The 23,291-nt window shown below is 47.3% G+C and overlaps 1 protein-coding gene across 3 annotated transcripts in view; it reads right to left on the minus strand.

Annotated features, from left to right (window-relative positions):
• Positions 1–23,291, minus strand: part of LOC147702609 (proton-coupled amino acid transporter 1-like) — a 494,150-nt gene that overhangs the window by 252,652 nt on the left and 218,207 nt on the right. For all 3 annotated transcript variants that reach the window (XM_086931275.1, XM_086931277.1, XM_086931276.1), the window contains exon 4: positions 10,431–10,519. In XM_086931275.1, the coding sequence (XP_086787401.1) occupies positions 10,431–10,519 (89 nt within the window). The remainder of the gene's footprint in view (positions 1–10,430; positions 10,520–23,291) is intronic.

Consider the following 23,291-nt stretch of genomic DNA (forward strand, 5'->3'; position numbering starts at 1 on the left):
CGGCCTCCTGGGTCAGATGGCGAGCCTGATTTCACTTTCCTGCAGAGTTTGACTAGCTCTTCTCCAGAAATCTCTGGGATAGATGTTAAAGCGGTGTCTCCCACCCTGTTGTCTACATGATCATATAGACCGGGAGGGTGCAAAGGGAAGGTCTTATAGATATTATTCACCTTTTCAATAAAGAAGATAGCTAGTTCTTCGCATTGTTGTGCAGAGGATATCTTAGATATCCTGGATCTAGAGTTCCTCAATTCTTGCACGATTTTGAAAATGCATTTGGTGGGATTCGAGCTAGATTTTATTTCCTCCACATAGAAGGCCGCAAGCGCAGAACAAATCGCTTTGTGATACACCTTCAATTTTGCCAGATAGATTGCTTTATCACCCTCCTTGTAGTCCCTTCTCCAAGAGCGCTCAGGCTCTCTTACATTGCTTCCTTAAAGTTCTCAGGGTTTCATTATACCATGGGTTTGAGATGGACCTGCGACCCCTCGTCCATTTGACAGGAATGAGCGCATCAAGACCTTTCACAATCCAGTCGTAAAAGGCCATATATGCCGCCTCCGGATCTGCCAAATTAGGAAGGGGTAATGTCCCTAAAGAAGCATGGAAGTCCTCCAAATTAAGTTTGTACCAGGGCCTCTTTTGGACTCTGTGCACCCCCTCCACCAATAAAGGCTCCGGGATCTCCATATTGACTTTGATCAAAAAGTGGTCCGTCCAGCCCATGAGCTTAGGCACCTCCCCTTTCATATATGGAAAATTCAAGAACACTGGGTCCAGGTTATGGCCAGCCATATGCGTGGCCTTAGTAATCAATAATTCTAGCTGGAGGGCGGCCAGGTCAGCTAACAGTTTACAGATAGTAGGGTCCTGGGTTTGATCGTAGTGGAGATTCAGATCCCCCAGAATAGTAAAGTTGGCGGATCCCACCACTAGTGGGTTAGCAATTTCCAACAGAGCCTCAATAAACTTCAAGGCAGGGCCCGGTGGTCGGTAGATATACAGACCCGAGAGTGTGTATTGTGCACTAATAGTAATATTAAAGCGGGCACATTCACTGCCACATAGATCCTCCTTGACAAAAAAGCAGGGAAATTGGGCTTTGTAAATAACTGCGATTCCACGACCTCTGGTATTCCTATTAAGTGTCTCGATCAAATATCCCGCGGGGAGTGTGAGATTCACTATGCCTGTCATGTCCTCATCTCGGAGCCACGTTTCACAAATAAAGAAGACATCAGGAGATTCCTCCTCAATGAGTGTATGTACCTCCAGATGGTGCTTGGCGAGTGATCTGAGGTTTAGCTGAAATACAGAGACCTGAGTAAAAGTCTCCACGCTCCTAATAGCACTCACTCGGTCCGGTGATGGGACAGCAAATTTACATACTGAGCAGGTCAAACCTGACATCCCCAGTTGGTTTGACAGTTTCCCACACACCTCCCTACCAGAATTCATAGTCAAAAGTACCTCTCTGTCATAGACAATATGCTTCGGCGACGAACGACCAGGGGGACTGGCGAGAGGCGATATCCTGGCGATGACGGGCGCAGACGGGCTTGCCTTCGGCGCGCCGCCCGCGCGCCCACTGCGCCCGCCCGCTGCGCGGACGTTTAATGGTGGCCATATATAGAAGGGAGAGGGGGCGGGTGTCTAAGAAACAACTAGACCGTCACCACCAAACAGGACGTAAAATGGCGGCCGCGTGAATCCCTGAACAGCTCCAAATCGGCTGCAGGGTTTGCGGTGGCAGTGCGGGAGAGACTGAAAGTAGCGTGAGGTAGGCAGCACTCAATTTTAATGAAGTCACACAAAGTATAAAATTAGCAATCAATTTTAAAAACACACAGTGCTACACTCCTCACTTTTCCCGGCTGTGCCTCAGGAAAGTGAAATAATGATCTAGCTGACGCGCAAGGGTTTTGGCACAATTTAAATAGCAACAGCGTGTCTGGAGGGTAGGCGTCTAAGAAACAACTAGACCGTCACCACCAAACAGGAAGGAAAATGGCGGCCGCGTGAATCCCTGAACAGCTCCTAATCGGCTGCAGGGTTCACGGTGGAAGTGCAGGAGAGACTGAAAGTAGCGTGGGGTAGGCAGCACTCAATTTTAATGAAGTCACACAAAGTATAAAATTAGCAATCAATTTTAAAAACACACAGTGCTACACTCCTCACTTTTCCCGGCTGTGCCTCAGGAAAGTGAATTAATGATCTAGCTGTGCTGGTTAGAAGTGTGATCAGGGGGTGTGGAGAATGCGGAGGGAGTTATAGAGGGGATGTCAGGAGTGATTTGGGGAGTGGTAAGGATCAGAGTTGAGAGGGAGGATTTCTATATCTTCGCAATTTTATCAGACAAGAAGTGAGCAATTTCTTCACATCTGGATGTCGAAGCCAATGGTATTGACGGTAAGGAGGAAGTTTGGTTATGAACAAGGTTGAACAATTCTCTGGTACTGTTTTTGGTCCCATCGAGTTAAGTTGGGAAGGATGCCTTTTAGTTAAAAATTTCTTTCTTGTAGGATGATCTAGCTAGTCAGTCTGAGGAGAGGCAGATGTGAGGGAGAGGGATGCTGTCTCCAAGTTTTTTCAGTCAGTCTAAGTGTACGTCTTCCTTTGTTAAGCTCTGAGTAAACCATGATTTGGAAGGGTTATTTCTAAGATTTTTTAGTTTCAGCGGGGCCAATTGGTCAAGGGTATATGTGACTGCTTTATTAAAGTGTTCAGTAAGCTCATTTGCGTTTTGTGAGGGAGGGATGAGAAGTTGAGCATGGAGTTTGGACTCTAGTACTGCAGGGGGGATGAGATTTAGATTTCTGGTCAATTTCATACTTTTCATGATTTGGGGGGGGGGTGCAGTGGCAGCTTTGGTGAACAGTAAGAGATGATGGTCAGACCAGTCAATGGGGATGATATTGGACAAGAAAGCCTTATTGGTAATGATAGTGTCTAGGAGGGCTCCTTTGGTGTGGGTTGGGGACTGACATAGTTGTTTGAGGTCACTGATCTCGAGCAGATTGATGAGGAGGGTGACTGTGGGGTCGTCTGTATCGTTCCAATGGAGGTTAATATCTCCAAGGAAGAGATTTTTAGAGTTAGATATTGAGGATTGAGTCAGAAGGTTAGATAACTCATCAACGAAGGAAAGAGGATCTCCAGGAGGGTGGTAGATATTATGTAGGCGAATTGGGTGGGAACCTTGTACTTTAGGTTCAGCTTTGTGGTATTCGAAGGTGGAGTATTCGGAATTGTTAACAAGTGAGATCTGAATTTCGTCTTTGAAGATGATGGCTAAACCACCACCTATTCTATCATGTCTGTCTTTTCTAAGGCTAGAATATCCTGGAGGGGAGAGTAGGTCAAGAATGCTCGTAAAATGGTTGTTACACCAGGTTTCCGTTAGGAAAGCAATGTCAATGGCTTCACCAAGGATAGTTTCAGAAATTTCAGTGGCATGTCGGACAGCGGAACGACAATTCACAAGCATGTAGGCGAGAGGTTTGGGATTACATTTTGGGGGAGGGCAAGAGTGGATGATGGTAAGTTGAGGAGGGGGTCTGGGTGAGACGGAGAGAGGGGAATTCTGTTTGTCCTCAATATAACGGGAATGTTGGAGTAGGGGGTGGAGGATTATTGATTGGTGAACTGGGTCGGTAGGAGTTGCATAGGTCAGTAATTTCAGCCAGGGAGAAATGGCAGGAGGTGCGGAGAGGTCTATGTATATGGCAGTGGAGAGGAGTCGTTCTCCAAGGTTTGTAGTTGGTGGTGTGTTTTTGGCCAGTCCAAGGGGAGTTAACCCGATACGGGAGGGTTCTGGTTCTATGGGCACTGAAATCTATTCTTAGATGAGTGGGGTCTCTAGACAATGTGAAGATGTTGCGTTCTATGTTGTGTAGAAATAGGATTATAAGAGTGAGAGGGGACATTATAGGAGGGGAAGGGGGATAGGGTGTTCTGTATTGGCTGTGGAAGGGTGTTTGTTAACTGGATGGAGTGAGGTCTGTGTGGGGTAGGAGGAGAGCTATGGTTGAAGGGCGTGAGAGGATGTGTGAAGGGGGACAGGAGATATGAGACCTCAGGGGACGAGGGAAGCGATGTTAGATGGGCGTGACTGTTAAGGAGAGAACAGCCTCAGGGTTAAGGGGCAATATGTATTCTGTGGGAGAGAAAATGTTTTCGGAGAGGGAGATGATGGGGCCGGAGGTGGCATGGAAGGGAATTCCGGTCGAAGAGGATGGGATTCATGTTGGGGGAAAGGAAAAAAGGCAAGGGGTATGGAATAGGGTATTAGGGGAGGGAGGGGATGGGACATTGGAGTGCGTGTGGGATTGGGAGTGGGGATGTGTAGTGGGGATATCAGGAAGAGGAAAGGTCGGTAGGGGGAGTGGATACAATACAGAGGGCACCACAGGGTGAATAACATCTTGATGCTGGTAAGGCACTCCTATATAAAGACCAGCATATGCTCATCCTTTCAACATAGTATGACTGTACAGCAAATACCTTTCTTTAAGGCCTGGCTCTTAAACAGACCTGCATTGCCACCAAAAGAAATACTTCAGCATTTGAAAATCTGGTGGAAAATTGTCGAGTCTTTAAGGTCTGTATGGCTTAGTGATGAAAGAAAACGATGTACGCATGTGTCGCAAGGGCTAACACGATGTAAGATACAAGGTCTCACTGTGCATTAGGCGAGGCTCCTGTAAAAACGGATTTGGAGTTATAATATTAATAATCTTTATTCAGCATTAGTCGCAGCCATAAAATAAACAACATTAAAAGAGAATAAAAAGTCAACAACAGGTTCATTTGTAGCAGCATAACACCAAATGTACAAAATTCGCAAGTTAACATTGTAAACATTAGCCACGTCCCTCCATCAACTGAAAGTACAGGCACAGTAAAGAAACACAAACCTATCATGATCGTTGACACAAAAGGGCCCAAGGTTAAAATTAAAAAATAAAATAATAATTTGAGCTAGCTTATCAAATAAAGTGTGCAAAATCACCAATTGCCATACATTTTTCATCACCTCTGGAATGTCTAGGCTTTAGTGCGGCTCTTACCAAATTTACAACACAAAAAAGCGTACGGGCATTAGGCAGAAGCTGTAGATATAGTAAAGCTACATGGCCAAGCCGAAATCTAATTTCTGTTAAAAGTGATTTACAAAACAGTCGCCTTGGATGCGTAAAGTATTTACACAAAAAACAAAATGTAGAGTATCTTGTAGAGACCTATTGTCGCAGGCACAGGGACCTCTGTCTTCTACATGCATGACAAAGCTGGGAGGTGATGCCAGTAAATTTCAATCTATAAACGGGTTATTAAAAATCTATCATGAGCATTTGTTAAAATCAATAAATAGGACTCCGTGCCCAACACTGATTTCACTACAACATGCCCTCTTACCATAGGTTTTCTAAGCTCCTTTTCCTCCGTGGAGGCCATGGCATGCTGAAATAATTATTTCACTATTTGCTGTAATTTCACTGTATCATATTGCATGAAGAAACCCGCTCTGCCTAGAGCCGTAAGGATATACATTTTTTTTTTAAACCTTTATTGTAGCATTCAATAAAAAAACAAGTATGGGCCTACAACCGCGGGGGCCGGCCGCTAGACAAATTAAAATCTCCGATAGCACAGTATGACACAGCTCATCAGCCGATAACCCAGAGGTCCGGCAGCGATTCAGGATAAAACTTGTATTAGAATGCACAACTGGGTTCCAGGATGAGACAGAGGTTTCATTTTATATTTTATAAAAGATGATCAGGTGCCATACAATCAAACAGAATGCGGGGGACAGGGTAAGAAACAGGATATGCATGTAATAATCACTATAATGGAGAATTGGCGCCAGAGCATATAGATCGGTACAAAGAGCACAAAATATACATTCCATGTTAGGCCAATACTCGGAGCCTGCCCACCCAGGAATCAGGATATCATAAGAACATAAGCACGAACTACAATCACACAATAAGAATCCGAATGATTCGTAGCTATACTGATCCTTGAGAGAGAAAGAGAAAAAAAAGAAAGGCCATAGAAAATAAAAAAGGCAAAAAAAAAAAAACCTCCAGCCCCCCACCCTGCACCCCTGCAAATGGCTACAGCCTAACCCCACTAGCAGCGTGCCTGTCGCCCCTAAGAACTAAAACCCCAAAGGTAGGAAAAAGAACGGAGGACATATCCATGTGGGCTCCCAGCCCCTTTAGACACCCCGCCTGAGACAGCCACCCCCTATCACTAAAAGACAAGTTTAAAACAACAATATAGAAGAAATTAGAGGGTACCGTGAGACACCGCCCAGCCTCTTAGAGCAAACAGTTGCAGGTCCAACACTTATGAAAGCCACGCCAACCCTTCCCGACCCAGTCAATCTTAGCCTTGGCCCTTCCGAACAAGAACACGGACCCCTCCCAGCGAGACCCAAAGGCACACAAAGAAGCAACAAAGAAGAAGAGAGTCCTCAGAAAGCAGCCCATGGCTACAGGCAGGCAGTGAGTCCACAGGAACTGTAAATGCAGACAAACTCTCCCTCCTAGTTGAACAGTCCCAATGTGTGTTGCACAGGAGTCGTAGCGGCACCAGGAAAGGAGAAGATGACCACAAAATGAATGGAGAGTCACAAACAAAAGTCTCCGGGAGGGGAACGCCAGACGTTATCTCCAAAGCCGGTGGTGGTGGAAGGTTCAGCAATACCATGACATCCTTGGGAACACCGTCTCCCAGGGCACCATCCGATGGTTCCAATACTTGTTTCCTCACGGGGTTCTCGCACAGAGTCAAAATGGCCGCGGTATGAATGGCTGTAGATTCCTGTTCCAACAATAAGGCTGGGCCCGGTTCCACCAGGAGCATCCCAGATAGGCGCGTGTCCAATTTGCTCAACAAAGTATCCACATGTGAGCGAAATGCCCAAAGTTCTGCCAGCATTGACCTCAGCGATGGCTCATGCACCGTTCGATCCATATTCTCATGCCCGATATCAGTCACAATCACCTCCTCAGGTGAATCTGGCATCCTCGGGGGGGGGGGGGACAGACGGGACCACGAACGTGCAAATGCGAGGGGTGACCAGTCTTTGTCCGCAGCCACGGTCAACCCAGTTAAGGCCGCAGGCCAGAGACCCCGAACCACCGGACCCCGGCGGGCGCAAACCGGGTCCGGGGGACGGGAGTCCCCACCCGCAGCCGGCAGCAAGCTGACTCACCCCTCGGTCGATGCTGAGCAATGAAAACGATCGCTGCCAATTTCGGGCTGAATTAAAGCCTTCACTCCCGTCGACCGGACCCAGCCCAATTCTCCTGGCCGATGTTGTTGCACTACAGCCCGGCTGTGAAAGTACTCCAGGCCCCGGCTTCACCGCTGGAGTAGGCCGCAAACTTCAACGCGTTGGAACTTCGTCAAACAAGCCGATAAAAGTTTCCGGATTTCACCCTCGGAGTGCGGAACAGTTCATGCACACAGAGACTAGGCGTAAAGTCAGGATAATGTACAGGATATCGTGGCGGGTTATGGAGGTCGGCGGAGCCGGGAGCCTAAGCAGCCATCTTGCTTGCTGACGTAGCTCCTCCCGTAAGGATATACTTGACTTATTTTAGCCATGGGATTTTTAATCCAGGACAGAGTGAAAGGCAGTCCTCAATCACTTATCGATTAAAACCCTCCTACTGGCTAGTTCAGATCTTCACCCAACATAACAAGAGATTGACCTCCACCAAAGCCAATATATACTTCATTCCTAGTTCTTCATGTACCCTTGGGGCACTTTCAAAATTCTTCTAAGATATTTATTTTCTGTGGTTTGAAGTTTGTTGGCCACTGAATAACCCCATACCTCACTTCCATATAGCGCCTTAGAAATGCAGAATGAATTCTACAAATGTAATATTACCCCCGGTGACCATGTACCTAGTCAGTGTGCATAATTTGCAACTGCTCCCATTGATTTTCTCATATCAAGTGTCTTCCCATCCAGTAGATGTTTAAAATTGAGTTTTTCATCAGATAAAATACCTAGATAGGAAAAGGCTAGAACCTTCCCCAAACTATGGGAATCTACTTTATAGGTATTGATTCTAATGGCCTTCTTACCGAATTACATAATATACGATTTGGACAAATTCGGTAACCGGTCCATCCCACGCATAAAGGGCACAAAACCATCAAATACACCTGCAAGTCTCTATGGGTTTGTGCTAGCAATACCACATCATCTGTGTACAATAGGACTGGGACTGGACTCCTGCCTAATCTGGAGGTATCAGCCGGTAAAGTGATGAAGGACGCTTCCAATCCAGTGATATATAACGTAAATAAACATGGGTCGAATATGCATCCCTGCCTCACCCCTCTAGAACATTTAAAATGATCAGTGACATTCCCATCGTGGGTGTATAACTGCAGCAGTAGTATTAAAATGTAAGATCATCATAACATTTGTGATCGCTGGGTCAACCCCGAGGTCACTAAGTAGGGACCAAAGTTTGCAGCGGTTCACCCGATCAAATGCTGCAGTGAGGTCCATAAAACCCCAAAGAAGAACTCCAGGCTTAGCTATTGTATATTTTTATAATAAAAGATAGAAGTTTAGTCATTGGTCTGTGGTTGACCTACCTATATGGAACACATATTGCACCGGAGATCATTTGATTGGTGTCCGCCCAGTCCGAGAGCCTATTTAATAGCACTTGGCCAAGGACTTTAACTGTGGCATCAATGAGAGATATAGAGCGGTAACAAGGCTGAAACCATCATCGCACCCCACCTACGGAACGTCATTAACAGCTCCTTCACGTCAGCCACCTTCCCAGTGAGCTGGAAGCACGCTGAGATCAACGCACTCCTGAAAAAATCCACCGCAGACCCCAGGGACCTCAAGAACTTCCCGCCCATCTCGCTCCTCCCCTTCCCTGCCAAAGTCATCGAGAAGACCATCAACAAACAGCTGACCGCCTTCCTTGAGGACAACAACTTGCTCGACCCCTCCCAGTCCAGATTTCGAGCAAATCACAGCACAGAGACCGCCCTCATTGCAGCCACTGATGACATCAGAACCTTGATGGACAAAGGAGAAACAGCCGCCCTCATCCTCCTGGACCTCTCCGCAGCCTTTGACACCGTATGCCACCGCACCCTAGCACACCGCCTAAACAACACGGGCATCCAGGGGAAGGCTCTGGAATGGATCACCTCGTTCCTCACCGGCAGAACCCAGAGAGTCTGCCTCCCCCCCTTCCGATCCTCGGCAACCAAAATCACATGCAGTGTACCCCAAGGATCCTCTCTCAGCACAACACTCTTCAACATCTACATGAGCCCCCTCACTACCATCGCACGAAAATACAACATCAACATCATCTCCTACGCCGACGACACCCAGCTGATACTCTCCCTCACCAAGGACCCAGCCACCGCCAAATCGAACTTCCAGGAAGGAATGAAAGAGGTAGCTGCCTGAAGCACAGCGGTCTCAAACCCAACTCGGATAAGACGGAGGTCCTCATCCTCGGACAAACCCCCTCAGCATGGGACGACTCCTGGTGGCCCTCGGCACTGGCCACCGCACCGACACCCACAGACCACGCACGCAACCTGGGCTTCATCCTGGACTCCTCGCTCACAATGACCAAACAAGACAACACCATCTCTTCCTCATGCTTCAACACCCTGCGCATGCTCCGGAAGATCTTCCGATGGATCCCCACCGAAACCAGAAGAACAGCCACCCAGGCCCTCGTCACCAGCCGACTGGACTACGGGAACGCCCTCTACGCTGGGACAATCACCAAACTCCAGAACCGTCTCCAGCGCATACAAACGCCTCCGCACGACTTGCCTCAACATCCCCCAACACAGCCACATCTCAACCCACCTGAGAAATCTCCACGGGCTCCCCGTCAGCAAAAGAATCACGTTCAGACTGCTCACCCACGCTCACAAAGCACTCCACAACCTGGGCCCGGAATACCTCAACAGCGGACTCACGTTCTACACCCCTGCCCGCCAGTTCCGCTCAGCCAACCTCGCTCTCACCACCATCCCACGGATCCGCAGAGCCACCACCCAAGGAAGGTCGTTCTCCTACCTGGCAGCAAAGACCTGGAACTCCCTCCCCACCCACCTACGACTGACCCCGGACCACCTCAGCTTCAGGAAGCACCTCAAGACCTGGCTCTTCGAGCAGTAGCAGCTCCCCGCACCCCCAGCGCCTTGAGACCCTAACGGGTGAGTAGCGCGCTCTACAAATATCTGATTGATTGATTGAATAAAGAAATACTTTGGGCTTTGCACTCAGACAAAAGATTTTGTACTCGCCTTACATCAATTTTAATGGTTCAGTTTTCAGACAACTGTTAAAATCTTAAAGCAATGGACCATAAACACATACTGGAGGGTTTAGGGTAACTTACCTCAAACAAATATGGTGGGCACATTTGACCAGGAGATGCATGCAATGCACAGCAATGATGCCCATGACCAGAAGGCTGATGGGGCCCAGCTATAGAGAGAAGAGATGGACATATTTAGTATAGGTTTACAAATTCTTTCTAAAGGTAGTGCATATTAGCAGCAAGAAAGTCTCATACTTGGAGCAGGAAATCCAAGATTTAACCTTCAGAAGTGAGAAAACAATCTTATCATGAGTGAAGAAATATAAAGAGGGAAGAGGAAATCGAGGGGGGGTGTCAGTAGAAAGAAACACAGAGCCGGAGAAGGAGTAATGAAGAGACAGACATAAATTGAGTCAGAGAAAGCATTGTAAAGTAACACATTAACCCCTTGCATGCTGCCGCGATTCTGCACTTGTGCGGCAAAATCGCCAGTGGGCGGGTTTATGACGGCCCCCAGCCGTCATCAGCACATGAGCGCTGTAGTGCATGACGGATGGGGGCCGTCATCAGCATGCAAGGGGTTAAGGAGACAGAGCTGTAGAACTAGAAAAAGGAAAATTAGGGACACCTAAAAAAAGAGTGGCAGCAGAGAAACAGAAAGTTGACAAAAGTAAAAGAACCATAGGTCCTCATTAAGAGTGGCCCAGAAAATAAATCACCAGGAATGTTTCCACCTCGGAGGTACCGATACTAAAGGACTGAGTGTTATCAGTAATTCATAAGGTGCGAAAATTCAGACCATAAAAAATTGGACCCTCAGGGTCCCTTAGAATTGAGGAATTACTGGGGGAAATCAGAAATTCTGGGTCTGATTCCCCATGTGATTTCTAATTTCCTCTAGATTTTTTCACATTGATTTAGACTGATTTCGTATTGGGGGCCAAGAGGAAGAGAAAGGCATTTCTAAGAAAAATTCAGCAATTCTTGTCCAGCAGTTATGCTGGACAATGATTGAAGTATACATTTTAAATTCAATATTTGTAAACGTTTTCCCCGTAGCAAGTTTCCATTATATTATTATAATGCTGTACATTATCCAGCCTTCAGATGTGATTTAGTGTCTATTTAGACCGCAGCATCCAGGGACGGTCGAGGGGCATTACTGCAGCAAATGCCTTTGTTCTCACTGACAGGAAATCTAGCCAACAAGTAGTCAGCTTGACTACTAAAGGAACAAGCATTGGCAAATCCAATAGGTCTCGCCTTTGGGACATTATAAGTGTTTAGCCATGCAACAGTTGATGTTGCAGCAAGGATATTGTGCTGCATAATTAGATACTTATAAGGTCCCAAAGGCGAGAACTATTGGCTATGCCAATGCTTGTTTTATTAATATCACTCACCACTTTTTATGTGCAGCAACCGCTATATAATCAAACCCTGAACTAAAACACATTTCTATCGGCCTCTATCTCTGAAAACCGGAACATGTACAAAATTCACTAAAATCTGTTGAGACAAATGGTGAAAATCCAGAACTGCCCCCTACAAATCTGGCATGCCAGGCCACCCTATGCAAACCTCTGTGGCCCCTTCTGCAGTCCAATAGTATCACAGGAGTGCAGAACCTGTGCCCCGGGGGCACTGTGTGTAAAATGACCCCTGGCCTGTGTTTATACATTTGCACTAATATGGGAATGACTCTGCTACAGGTGCCTGACATGTGACTGCCTCTTCCCCAACCCTACTGGCCTTTCCAAGATGCTTCTGGCTTGACATGCAACTGTCATACAGAGTTTTCAAGTGTCTCCTTTCCATGCGTCAGAACCTCAGCTTACATGTGAACAGGCTCTGATTAGCAAGGTGGCAAATCGGACCTTGGCCGACGGGCCGGTTACTGAGACTGGTTGGTGGCAGTTGTGTTTGGTGGACAAAGCAGTCCAATTAGCCAGGGCTCTCCCTGGCTCCACTTTAAGGCACAAAGCAAAAGGCTGTTATTAAAGCTTTTGCATATATATATAGGGAGCCTGACCCACCTCAGGTTGGCTAATTGTCAGAGGAAGAATGAAAATGGGCCGCTCCTTCTGTCACAGCATGAGATGTCCCTGACGCCTGGTTCCCTCCAGATGCGACAAAGACCTCAAAGTGCTGCTGTTGGGAAGTCATTAGCACTCACTTTGCAGTGGTTTAGGGTAGGGAGGAGGCCTGGAAAGTTAGGGTGGTGGGGCTGGTTAGGGCCAGCGAGGGAGCTCCATGGATTATGTGGGTCTCTCTTCCCTCATGGATTGGGGGGATGATAGCATAAATTAGTCTCTGTTCTTCTCCTTTTCCTGCCAGAGGAAGAATTCACACTATACAAGACCACAAAAAATGAACAATTCTGGAATGTGGGCCCCCTTTTTGGGGAGTGCCAGGCCTAATTTTGATCCAAATCTGACACTGCACATGGATGTTGTAAAGCAGTGACCGAGGCAGACAACAGGGATGTAGCGGTAGCATGGCGGCGAAGTAGGTGACCTCGGCCACCCTGCATTCATAGGTCACATGTTTTCCCATGCTGAGTGACTGCAGGCTCCATTCTAGCAAGCACAAAGCAAGGGATTTCACTAAGACCACCAGTTTGCAGATGTGTGGGAATAATTGCACTGTGGTGAGAGATCCTGGCCTTTAGAAAGAACTGAGTTCAAGGCCACAATTCAGAGACTTGCCTGACAAACAAGTTACTTACCTTCGGTCACTCCTTATCTGGTAGAGATTATCTAGCTGTAGATTCCTTACCTTAAAATTATACCCAGGCGTCAGACTGGATCAGGAAATTTTATCCCTGTGTGCTCAGACTTTCGGCTCTGGATGGTGTTGTCCACGCCGGAAGTGACGTGCACAGTGCCTATGCTGGCGTAAGGTACTTTTCACGACTTTCCACGCCAGAAGCGCAGAACCACGAAGCACACTAACCTTTTCCCCGATCCCTAGAAATCCATTCACAGAGCGGGGAGGATGGGTGATCTGTAAGAAATCTGCAGCTAGATAGAGTCTCTACCACATAAGGCGTTAAAGAAGGTATGTAACATGTTCATCTGAAAGAGACTTCTAGCCACAGATTCCTTACCTTAGAATAGCTACCCAAGCAAAAACCTCCCGAGAGGTCGGTCTGCGGACCAGGTGCACACAAGGAAGTCCAGCCGGACCAAACAGGTAAAACACCCATCACTACGGACCCAACTGTCCAGGCAGGAGTGCTGGTAAACATGTGCAAGGAAGTCCACCTTGCTGCCTAGCAATGTCAAGGAGCGAACTCCCCTAGCTAACGCAGTGATGGCAGTTTTAGCTCTGGTGGAATGAGAACACAAACTTTCAGGGGATTACTTTTTAGCCAATGCGTAGCAGATTTTTATACAGAGTACCATCTATCGGGAGATGGTCCGCTTCTGCACGGCCCATATATTCTTCGCTCCAACATCCCGCAACCGGGAACTCTTGTGTGCAGTCAAGGTATAACACTCTTTTTGGGTCCAGACGGTGAGTTGCTCCTCTTCCGTGGAAGGATAAGGCAGAGCGTGAAAAGTAGCCATAATGATGGTTTGGCCTACATGAAACGTATAAAGAAGAAAAGAAAGTCTCATACGAAGCACCAGGAACTGGCTAGATGTTCAGGTAAGAAGGCTTGGATGAAAAAACCTGAAGCTCACTGACCCACTGGGCAGATGTTATTACCATCAGGAAGTCAATATAGGCACCAAAACTGTCACTTCAGGCACAGACGCTGATGCCACATGGAGGCGAACAACGCAACTCAGGGATCCAACCTGAACCTGGGGATAATTCTATGGTAAGGAATCTGTGGCTAGAAGTTTCTATCAGATATGGCAGCACTGGTTCTGAAGTATCTCTGGGGATTGATGGGGAAACGGAACACTAGGAATCCTGGTGAGTTTTGGTGATACAGAGGGGTCAGAAAAGAGGATGTTTGGATCCGAACCCCCCGGGCTTGAACTGTGTTGGTTAGAGAAGCAGAAAATGCCATGCCAGCCATCTAGCAGGTATAGAACTGCTGTGTGTCACTACACTGAATGTCGAGGAGGGGATTTGTGATGCAGGTGGCTAGGCTCAGCCCCAGACTTAACTCCACTGGTCCTCCGACCAGTCAAGGCACTTTTGTACCGATCTCACCACCTCTGCTGCTAATTCTGATCTCTCTCCTCTGTTCTCTTTTTCCACTGGGAGTCTGCTCTCTCAATCTCTCCCTCTGAGCCTTATCTCCTACTTAGGCATTCTCTTCGTGCCACTCACACTCCTCTATTCTGCTTTTTCCCTTTTCTTTACCCATTTGTAGCCTCTCTGTGCCTCATTTTACCCCTTTGTCACCATTATTTGTGCCTTTTTATTCCCCATTCATAGCCTCCTAGTTTTACTCCCGTCTCACTTTTCTGTACCTCTGTTCATTTTTCCAGCCTCTCTTGTGCCTCTTTTTTACTCCTCTGTCACACTTTTAGGGAAATTTTGTTCCACACTTTTAGCCTCCTTCTGCAGCTCTCCTTTTCCTGCTTTTCTGCTACTCCCACCATTGTTTCTGCTTCACACCCTTCTCCCTACATGCCCACCTGCACTCCCTAACCCCACTACACCTATTTTAGTCTCCCTTTCTCCTTACTTGTTCTCCTAAATGTAGCCTTCCCAACTAATTTTCCTGCACCTGCTAGCCCTGCCCACCGCCCACCGCCCCACGCTCCTCCCCTTTCAGGACCTACTTAATGGAAGCACAACCGTACCGTTGGCACGCCAATAGTAAGCCCGTCTACGCCCATCCATGCCTGCACCGCACCCAGTGCCACGAACCCTGGTCTGATTGGCTTCCACCAATCCACTCCAGCATTCCTTTATTCCCTCAGCCCAGGCCACCAACCCACACACTGCTTCCGCTACGCACTTACCACCACGGTAGGACCCTTCACATGCACCCACTGCAGACTCACCTGCAGCAGCACACATGCACACATGCCGCCCACGCCCGCTATGTTCCAACAACACTTCTAACCACCCAAGCAAATGCCACACAACACACCAAGGCAGCACCACAACGGCCATTCACATGCTGGCTTCTCAACACCGGCTCTTTCAGACAACATACCACCAAGACTTGGGACCTTAGCAACAACTCGGCGGAACTCCTCTTCCTCACGGAATCTTGTTCAAACCTACTTCGTCACTTCGGCACCCAACACGGCTGAGCCAATTCTTAAGGGCTACATGACAGGCTTGTCTTCACAAGCCAGGAGGAGATCTCCCAATCATTTATAAGAACACCATCAAATGCACCACATCCATGGACAGCAACACCCCGTTCATGGAACACATGAACATCAGACTACAAACAGATAAGAGCTTCACACGCAAAGGCACCCTTGAATACCAACCACCGGGACCATGAACAAACTTCAGCAACCTCATCACAAATTTCATTGTTCCCCTTAACATCAACTCCAAAAAATTTGTACTTCTGGGCAACCTCAACCTCTGCTCAACATCCCTCTTAAAAAGCCTGGACAACATCAGACTCATCCAGCTTGTCACTAAACCACAGCACATCGCTGGACACACTGAGGACCCAATCTTAGCCAGCAGCGACAGGATCACGTACAACCCCGCCTCATTGCTCACATGGATGTACCACTCAATCATACATCAGCATCAACCAACCCAGCCAGAACTGGAGTAAAGTAACAAAGGAACGCTGGCTTGACGTGTTCAAAACTGATCTACCCACCACCACCAACGACCTCATCAAGGATATCGCCAACTTGAACGAATGGACCAAGAACTGTGTGGACTCCTTCATGTCCATCTAAAACAACAGACATAAAGAAACCAACAAACAAAGACAGGTGGTATACAGGCAACCTCAAGGAATCCAAAAGCTACTGCAAACAGCTGGAAACAAAATAGAGTACCAGTCACAGTGCAGACACCAGACCCACCTACAAGGCTGCACTCAGATACTACGACCAAGTTCTGGGACACACCAAATGCAGAGCACTAACCGGAAGCATAGAAGCAAGCCCCCTACAGCTACAAGGCGATCTTCTCAATAGTCAAATAATTTACCAATGTGATGCCACAGCCAACACCTTCACCCCATCACAGGAACTCTGCAGCAACTTATGTAACTTCTTTTACAGCACAAAAGAAAAGATCTACAGCAACTTCGATCAAAATCAGACCCCAAAGATCTGATCATCAACCACATCACTGCCTAGCAGGACAGACACAGGACTGTGGGAAACACTCACCAAAGAACACACAGCAGTGATCATGAAACATATACACTCTGTACCCCAATGAACACATGCCCCCACCCTATCTTCAACATGGGAGGAAAACTAATCAGCAACATCCTCAATCAGAGCAACACCTCATTCTAAACCAGAACCTTTACAGAAGCCTGGAAATATGGCACAGCCAACGCCCTCCTCAAAAACTATCGGCTGACCCCAGCAAGCTGAGCAACTTCTAAACCATCTCTGTGCTTTGATCGCCTGCCAAAGTGATGGAAAAAGCCATCAACAAACAACTCACCTGACACCTTGAACTCCATGACCTACTTGACCACACCCAATCAGGATTTTGGAGACACCATAGCACAGAAACAGTACTCATCATGGCAACAGACAACATTCACACAATACAAGACAGTGTTGAAATTGCAGCCCTCATCCTTCTCGACCTCTAAATAGCCTTCAATGTAGTCTCCCACCATACCCTCCTCAGAAGACAGCACGACTTAGGCACCCAAGGCCTTCCTTACATGAAGAACACTGCAAGTCAGCCTACCACCCTACACATCTGAATCCAAGTATCTGATCGGCGGAGTACCTCAGGGTTCATTGTTCAGTCCAACCATATTGAAGATCTACAGGACACAGCTCACCAACAAAAGCTGATCCAAAGGAACTACCATCATTCCTACACCGAGGACAACAGACTTATCCTTTTACTGACCATCAAGTCCACTACTGCCAGAACCAGCTTCTTCAACTGCATGATCATTCTACCACACTGGATGAGATCTAACTGCCTGAAAATCATCTCCGACGAGATGGAAGCGCTAAACTTCGGGAGTAAGAACTCTCCATGGGACTCCACCTGGTGGCAAGCAGTGCTTGGAGAGACACACACACGCAATCACACCTACCGACCACGCCAGAAACCTGGGAATCATCCCGGGCGATAACCTCGATATGACAGCAAAAGTCAATGTGCTCAGCTTCTCCTGCTTCTACTTTCTCTGCAATATTTTCAAATGGCTCCCCCGCGCACCAGACGCATCATCAAACAAGTCCTCATCACAAACAGATTAGATTATGGCAACACACTATAAAATAGGATTTCCAAACATCTCCTGCACCGACTCCAAACCATCCAGAAAGCCAAAGCGGGACTCCCAAACATCTTATGATGCACACACTTCTCACCACAACTCAGGGAGTACTACTGGATCCTCATCCACCAGCGCAGCCAATTCAAACTCCTCATGCCTGCACACAAGGCACTGCACAACATCAGACCAGCATACCTGAAAAACTGCCTTCACTTTCACCAACCCACCTGTGCTCAGCCATACTCTCACTCACACACCCCTACACATCTACAAAAGCAGAGCGGGAAGTACATCACCCTAAGACCTTGAATGACCTCTGTCAAGACATCAGAGCCTCCTCTTCACTTCTTGAATTCCGCAAGAAGCTGAAGACTTGGCTTTTTGACTAATTTCCCATAATCTAACCCTACGCGCCAGCTACAGCATCTGGATACCCTCACAGGTGATTAGCTGCACCATATAAATCCTAGTATCAAAATATACCTTTAATATTAATAGAGTGAAACTCCACACACCACCCACACCTCCACTTGTCAGACGAACCTGGATGTTGTGGAGTGAGTCCCAGCTAAGTGTGTGTGCAGTGGACAGCAACCTCCCTAGAGGTGACGTCGGAGAAGGGGTGGCTCCCCTCTGCGCCTTGTACTGACCTTTTAAGGAAGACTATGGACCATCACCAGAGGCAGGAGATGGGATACCGATGGCTGATCCCGAAGAGGAACACAAGATATGCAAACAGCACTGCCAACATGATGGGCCAGTCCCCGGCTCTAACATCGAAGAATAAATGGAAAAGCATGGGGTCCTACTTCTAAGAAAATACGGTCTATACATGGTGTCTTATAACTGGCAATGCGCGGCTGGGCTGTGAGAAGAGAAGCAATGTATATTTGTACTGGTTTGAGATAGGGGTATCCTCCGCCCCCTGTATGGTTGCATGTGGTGCAAGATAGCTGTTAACAGCACACAGTGTTAACATTTTAATGTTTAGGCACAAGGCACCTTGCCCATTGAGGTGGTGGGTAGTTTTAAACAGTAGTGTGGACGGTGGTTGAGTTTATTGCTTCATATTGTGCGGCAGAGAAGTCTGCAGCTGCACAAGGGGGCTGCTGACCTCCACGATCCCCTCCTGCCATCATGAAAGACCTGGGGAGTAATTTCGCCATCATTGGACCTTGCGTGGGGGCCACTGCTGCACAGGCACACTCTGGTTGGACTCTAAGTCCCAGAGTGTTTAGCGTGCTCACCGCCACACGCAGCTGACTGGGCGTTCGCACCTGTGCCTCTTAAGCTCCGCTCACAACCCGCGGCGCGGGCCTCGTCCGGGCCTAGGGTGGGCCCGTCTGAGCCCATCCGAGGCTGACAAAGACTGGGCTGGGCCAATACCCTTTCATTTGTATTTTGTGAATACCATTGTGTGGTTATTTGACTTTGTTGAGTTGTATTGAACTGGGTTGAGATTTTGGGGGGGACTTGCGAGCAACTACTCTACTCCATTGAAAGCTATTGGGGCTTGTTTTTTTTAGTATTTTAGTGATTTTAAATATTACTTGTTAGTTGCTGGTCCTGTTTGGTTAAGATAGGATAGAACTATGGGGAAAATGACCCCTCTTCACACTAGGCCTAACACTAGACAGAAACCCCCTATTCAAACCCCCATTACCCAGCCCACTGCAATTAATAGAATGCTGCAACAGGTTACTAGTGAAATGGAACGTACGGAGAGGCGTCTCTCATTAACACCAAGTAAGACCAGCATCTCACAACTCATAGAGACTGATACTCCGGTTACGTCTAATTCACCAGTGATCTCCACTTCTTCAGAACTACCTCCTGTCCACGATAACATAACCCCTACGAGAACTGGTAGGTTGGGTGCAGGTGGGAAGGTGGGAAGGTGAAAAGGAAAGGGACCCAGCGGAAAATTAATACCCTTAAGAGCACAAAGCATGTAGAGCACCACTTGGGGATAGCACCAAACAATACTTGAGGGGTGGAAATTTGGATGATGGCGCCAATAAAATCCCGAGCCCCCGGGTTGGGTACCGCCATTGATATTGGAGCTAAAATCACATCTGGAACAGCTCATTAAATCTGAAAATAAAGATGCAATTAAAAGTATTGCTAAATTAAAGACTACTATAGACGCTTGGGGAATTAAAATGGACACTGCTCTGCACACCATTGACACTACTAAACACACAAAATCACCGGTTACTTTGCCTCCTTGTTTAAAGTATCCCCCTCCTGAAAGACTTAAGAATGCTTTACAAGCAAATCCTCCCACCACGACTAGCTGTCCTTCCCATTCGAGTCAGCCATTAAATAGCTCTCACTATAAGGCACCCCATTTTTATTCTCCTGCTAAAGCACAAAAAGCTAGGTCTGCGGTGTCTATCACAGTTATACCAGATGACCAGCAGACACAAGTAAAAGAGTTAAATAACAATAGGAACCAAATTCCCTTGAAAACAAGATTGACAACACCTACTTCTCCCTGTATTGATTTGCCCCCAGCCTCAACACCTTATGTGGTAATTGCCCGCAGTTCCACCGTTGGAAGCTGGCCGTGAGGAAATAGATCTTGAGCTAAAAAACAAATCATTCACTGGCTGAGTAAAAACAGACCACTTCCCCATTCAGTATACACAGAAATCCTATTTACCTGGAGGGTTAGTTGGCTCAGGCAGAGACAAAAAGATATCCCAGGGGATTGTGTCCTGATCAACTTCAGAGATAGAAGGATGGTAGAAACACATTCTCAATTTGGGACCATCAATATATTCCTGTGGCATCCAGACAGTCCCCCTGGGTTATTTCTATCCCCCAAGCCCCCTTCTTGATAGAGTGGTTAGTGTCTATAAAAAATGGGGACTACATGCACAGAGTAGGGTTTTGCCACACATAGGCCAGGACTGGGGCTATAGAGTACAGTTTAATATCCTAGTAAGTAATCGATTCAGTCCTTTGGATTTGGTTGATTGACTAGCACCTAAGAATAAAAATCCGAATTTGGTACACAATCCATTCAATAATTCCTATCTTTTAGAAGGATCTAAAATTAGAGACCAATCCCTTGAAAATTTCTCTGAGATCACTTCTCTGGTTGCCTCTGGAGCATCTGCTATTCTTCCAGGTAATTTAGATTGTACTATACAGGATGAGGTAGGCCGATATGAGCAAATTTCCCACCAGGCAGTGCATCAAAGCGGGCTTCCTGCACAGAACACTAAGATTCTATCCTGGAACATATCAGGGCTTAACTAAAAAATGGATCTGCCAGACTGGGGAGAATATATAGATACCCATGAGTTATGCCACTTCCAGGAAACCTGGTCTAGGGAGGTCTTATATAGAGAGGGGTATGTTGCATATTTTATTCCCAACAAGGGGTGGTGAGGGACAGAGTCTCTGAATTAAGCAGAAAGCGCTCACCCAGTCAAGAGATCAGGGCTATATCCAACACCGTTTTTTAGCTCACTGCACCATCCCAGTTTCAGAACCTGGCTGTATGCAAATTAGTCTGTTCCTGTCCCAGTGCATGATGGGAACAGGGCAAACCAAACTACAAAAGCCAATTCTTACACTGGGAAGGAAACAAGCTCCCGGGGACCGGTTTCTGGCATTACAGCCGTCTTCGGCCTGGTTTGCTTGAATCCTGATGGTGCAATGAGCAAGGGTCTCACATCTGAGAATACCCTTCCACGCTTAGGGTGGACAAAAATATTTACAACAAGGGGTGGTGAGGGACAGAGTCTCTGAATTAAGCAGAAAGCTCTCACCCAGTCAAGAGATCAGGGCTATATCCAACACCGTTTTTTAGCTCACTGCACCATCCCAGTTTCAGAACCTGGCTGTATGCAAATTAGTCTGTTCCTGTCCCAGTGCATGATGGGAACAGGGCAAACCAAACTACAAAAGCCAATTCTTACACTGGGAAGGAAACAAGCTCCCGGGGACCGGTTTCTGGCATTACAGCCGTCTTCGGCCCGGTTTGCTTGAATCCTGATGGTGCAATGAGCAAGGGTCTCACATCTGAGAATACCCTTCCACGCTTAGGGTGGACAAAAATATTTACAACAAGGGGTGGTGAGGGACAGAGTCTCTGAATTAAGCAGAAAGCTCTCACCCAGTCAAGAGATCAGGGCTATATCCAACACCGTTTTTTAGCTCACTGCACCATCCCAGTTTCAGAACCTGGCTGTAGCAAATTAGTCTGTTCCTGTCCCAGTGCATGATGGGAACAGGGCAAACCAAACTACAAAAGCCAATTCTTACACTGGGAAGGAAACAAGCTCCCGGGGACCGGTTTCTGGCATTACAGCCGTCTTCGGCCCGGTTTGCTTGAATCCTGATGGTGCAATGAGCAAGGGTCTCACATCTGAGAATACCCTTCCACGCTTAGGGTGGACAAAAATATTTACAACAAGGGGTGGTGAGGGACAGAGTCTCTGAATTAAGCAGAAAGCTCTCACCCAGTCAAGAGATCAGGGCTATATCCAACACCGTTTTTTTAGCTCACTGCACCATCCCAGTTTCAGAACCTGGCTGTATGCAAATTAGTCTGTTCCTGTCCCAGTGCATGATGGGAACAGGGCAAACCAAACTACAAAAGCCAATTCTTACACTGGGAAGGAAACAAGCTCCCGGGGACCGGTTACTGGCATTACAGCCGTCTTCGGCCCGGTTTGCTTGAATCCTGATGGTGCAATGAGCAAGGGTCTCACATCTGAGAATACCCTTCCACGCTTAGGGTGGACAAAAATATTTACAACAAGGGGTGGTGAGGGACAGAGTCTCTGAATTAAGCAGAAAGCTCTCACCCAGTCAAGAGATCAGGGCTATATCCAACACCGTTTTTTAGCTCACTGCACCATCCCAGTTTCAGAACCTGGCTGTATGCAAATTAGTCTGTTCCTGTCCCAGTGTATGATGGGAACAGGGCAAACCAAACTACAAAAGCCAATTCTTACACTGGGAAGGAAACAAGCTCCCGGGGACCGGTTTCTGGCATTACAGCCGTCTTCGGCCCGGTTTGCTTGAATCCTGATGGTGCAATGAGCAAGGGTCTCACATCTGAGAATACCCTTCCACGCTTAGGGTGGACAAAAATATTTACAACAAGGGGTGGTGAGGGACAGAGTCTCTGAATTAAGCAGAAAGCTCTCACCCAGTCAAGAGATCAGGGCTATATCCAACACCGTTTTTTAGCTCACTGCACCATCCCAGTTTCAGAACCTGGCTGTATGCAAATTAGTCTGTTCCTGTCCCAGTGCATGATGGGAACAGGGCAAACCAAACTACAAAAGCCAATTCTTACACTGGGAAGGAAACAAGCTCCCGGGGACCGGTTTCTGGCATTACAGCCGTCTTCGGCCCGGTTTGCTTGAATCCTGATGGTGCAATGAGCAAGGGTCTCACATCAGAGAATACCCTTCCACGCTTAGGGTGGACAAAAATATTTACAACAAGGGGTGGTGAGGGACAGAGTCTCTGAATTAAGCAGAAAGCTCTCACCCAGTCAAGAGATCAGGGCTATATCCAACACCGTTTTTTAGCTCACT

This window comes from Lissotriton vulgaris, chromosome 7, assembly GCF_964263255.1.
Source record: "Lissotriton vulgaris chromosome 7, aLisVul1.2, whole genome shotgun sequence".
NCBI classification, from domain to species: Eukaryota; Metazoa; Chordata; class Amphibia; order Caudata; family Salamandridae; genus Lissotriton; species Lissotriton vulgaris.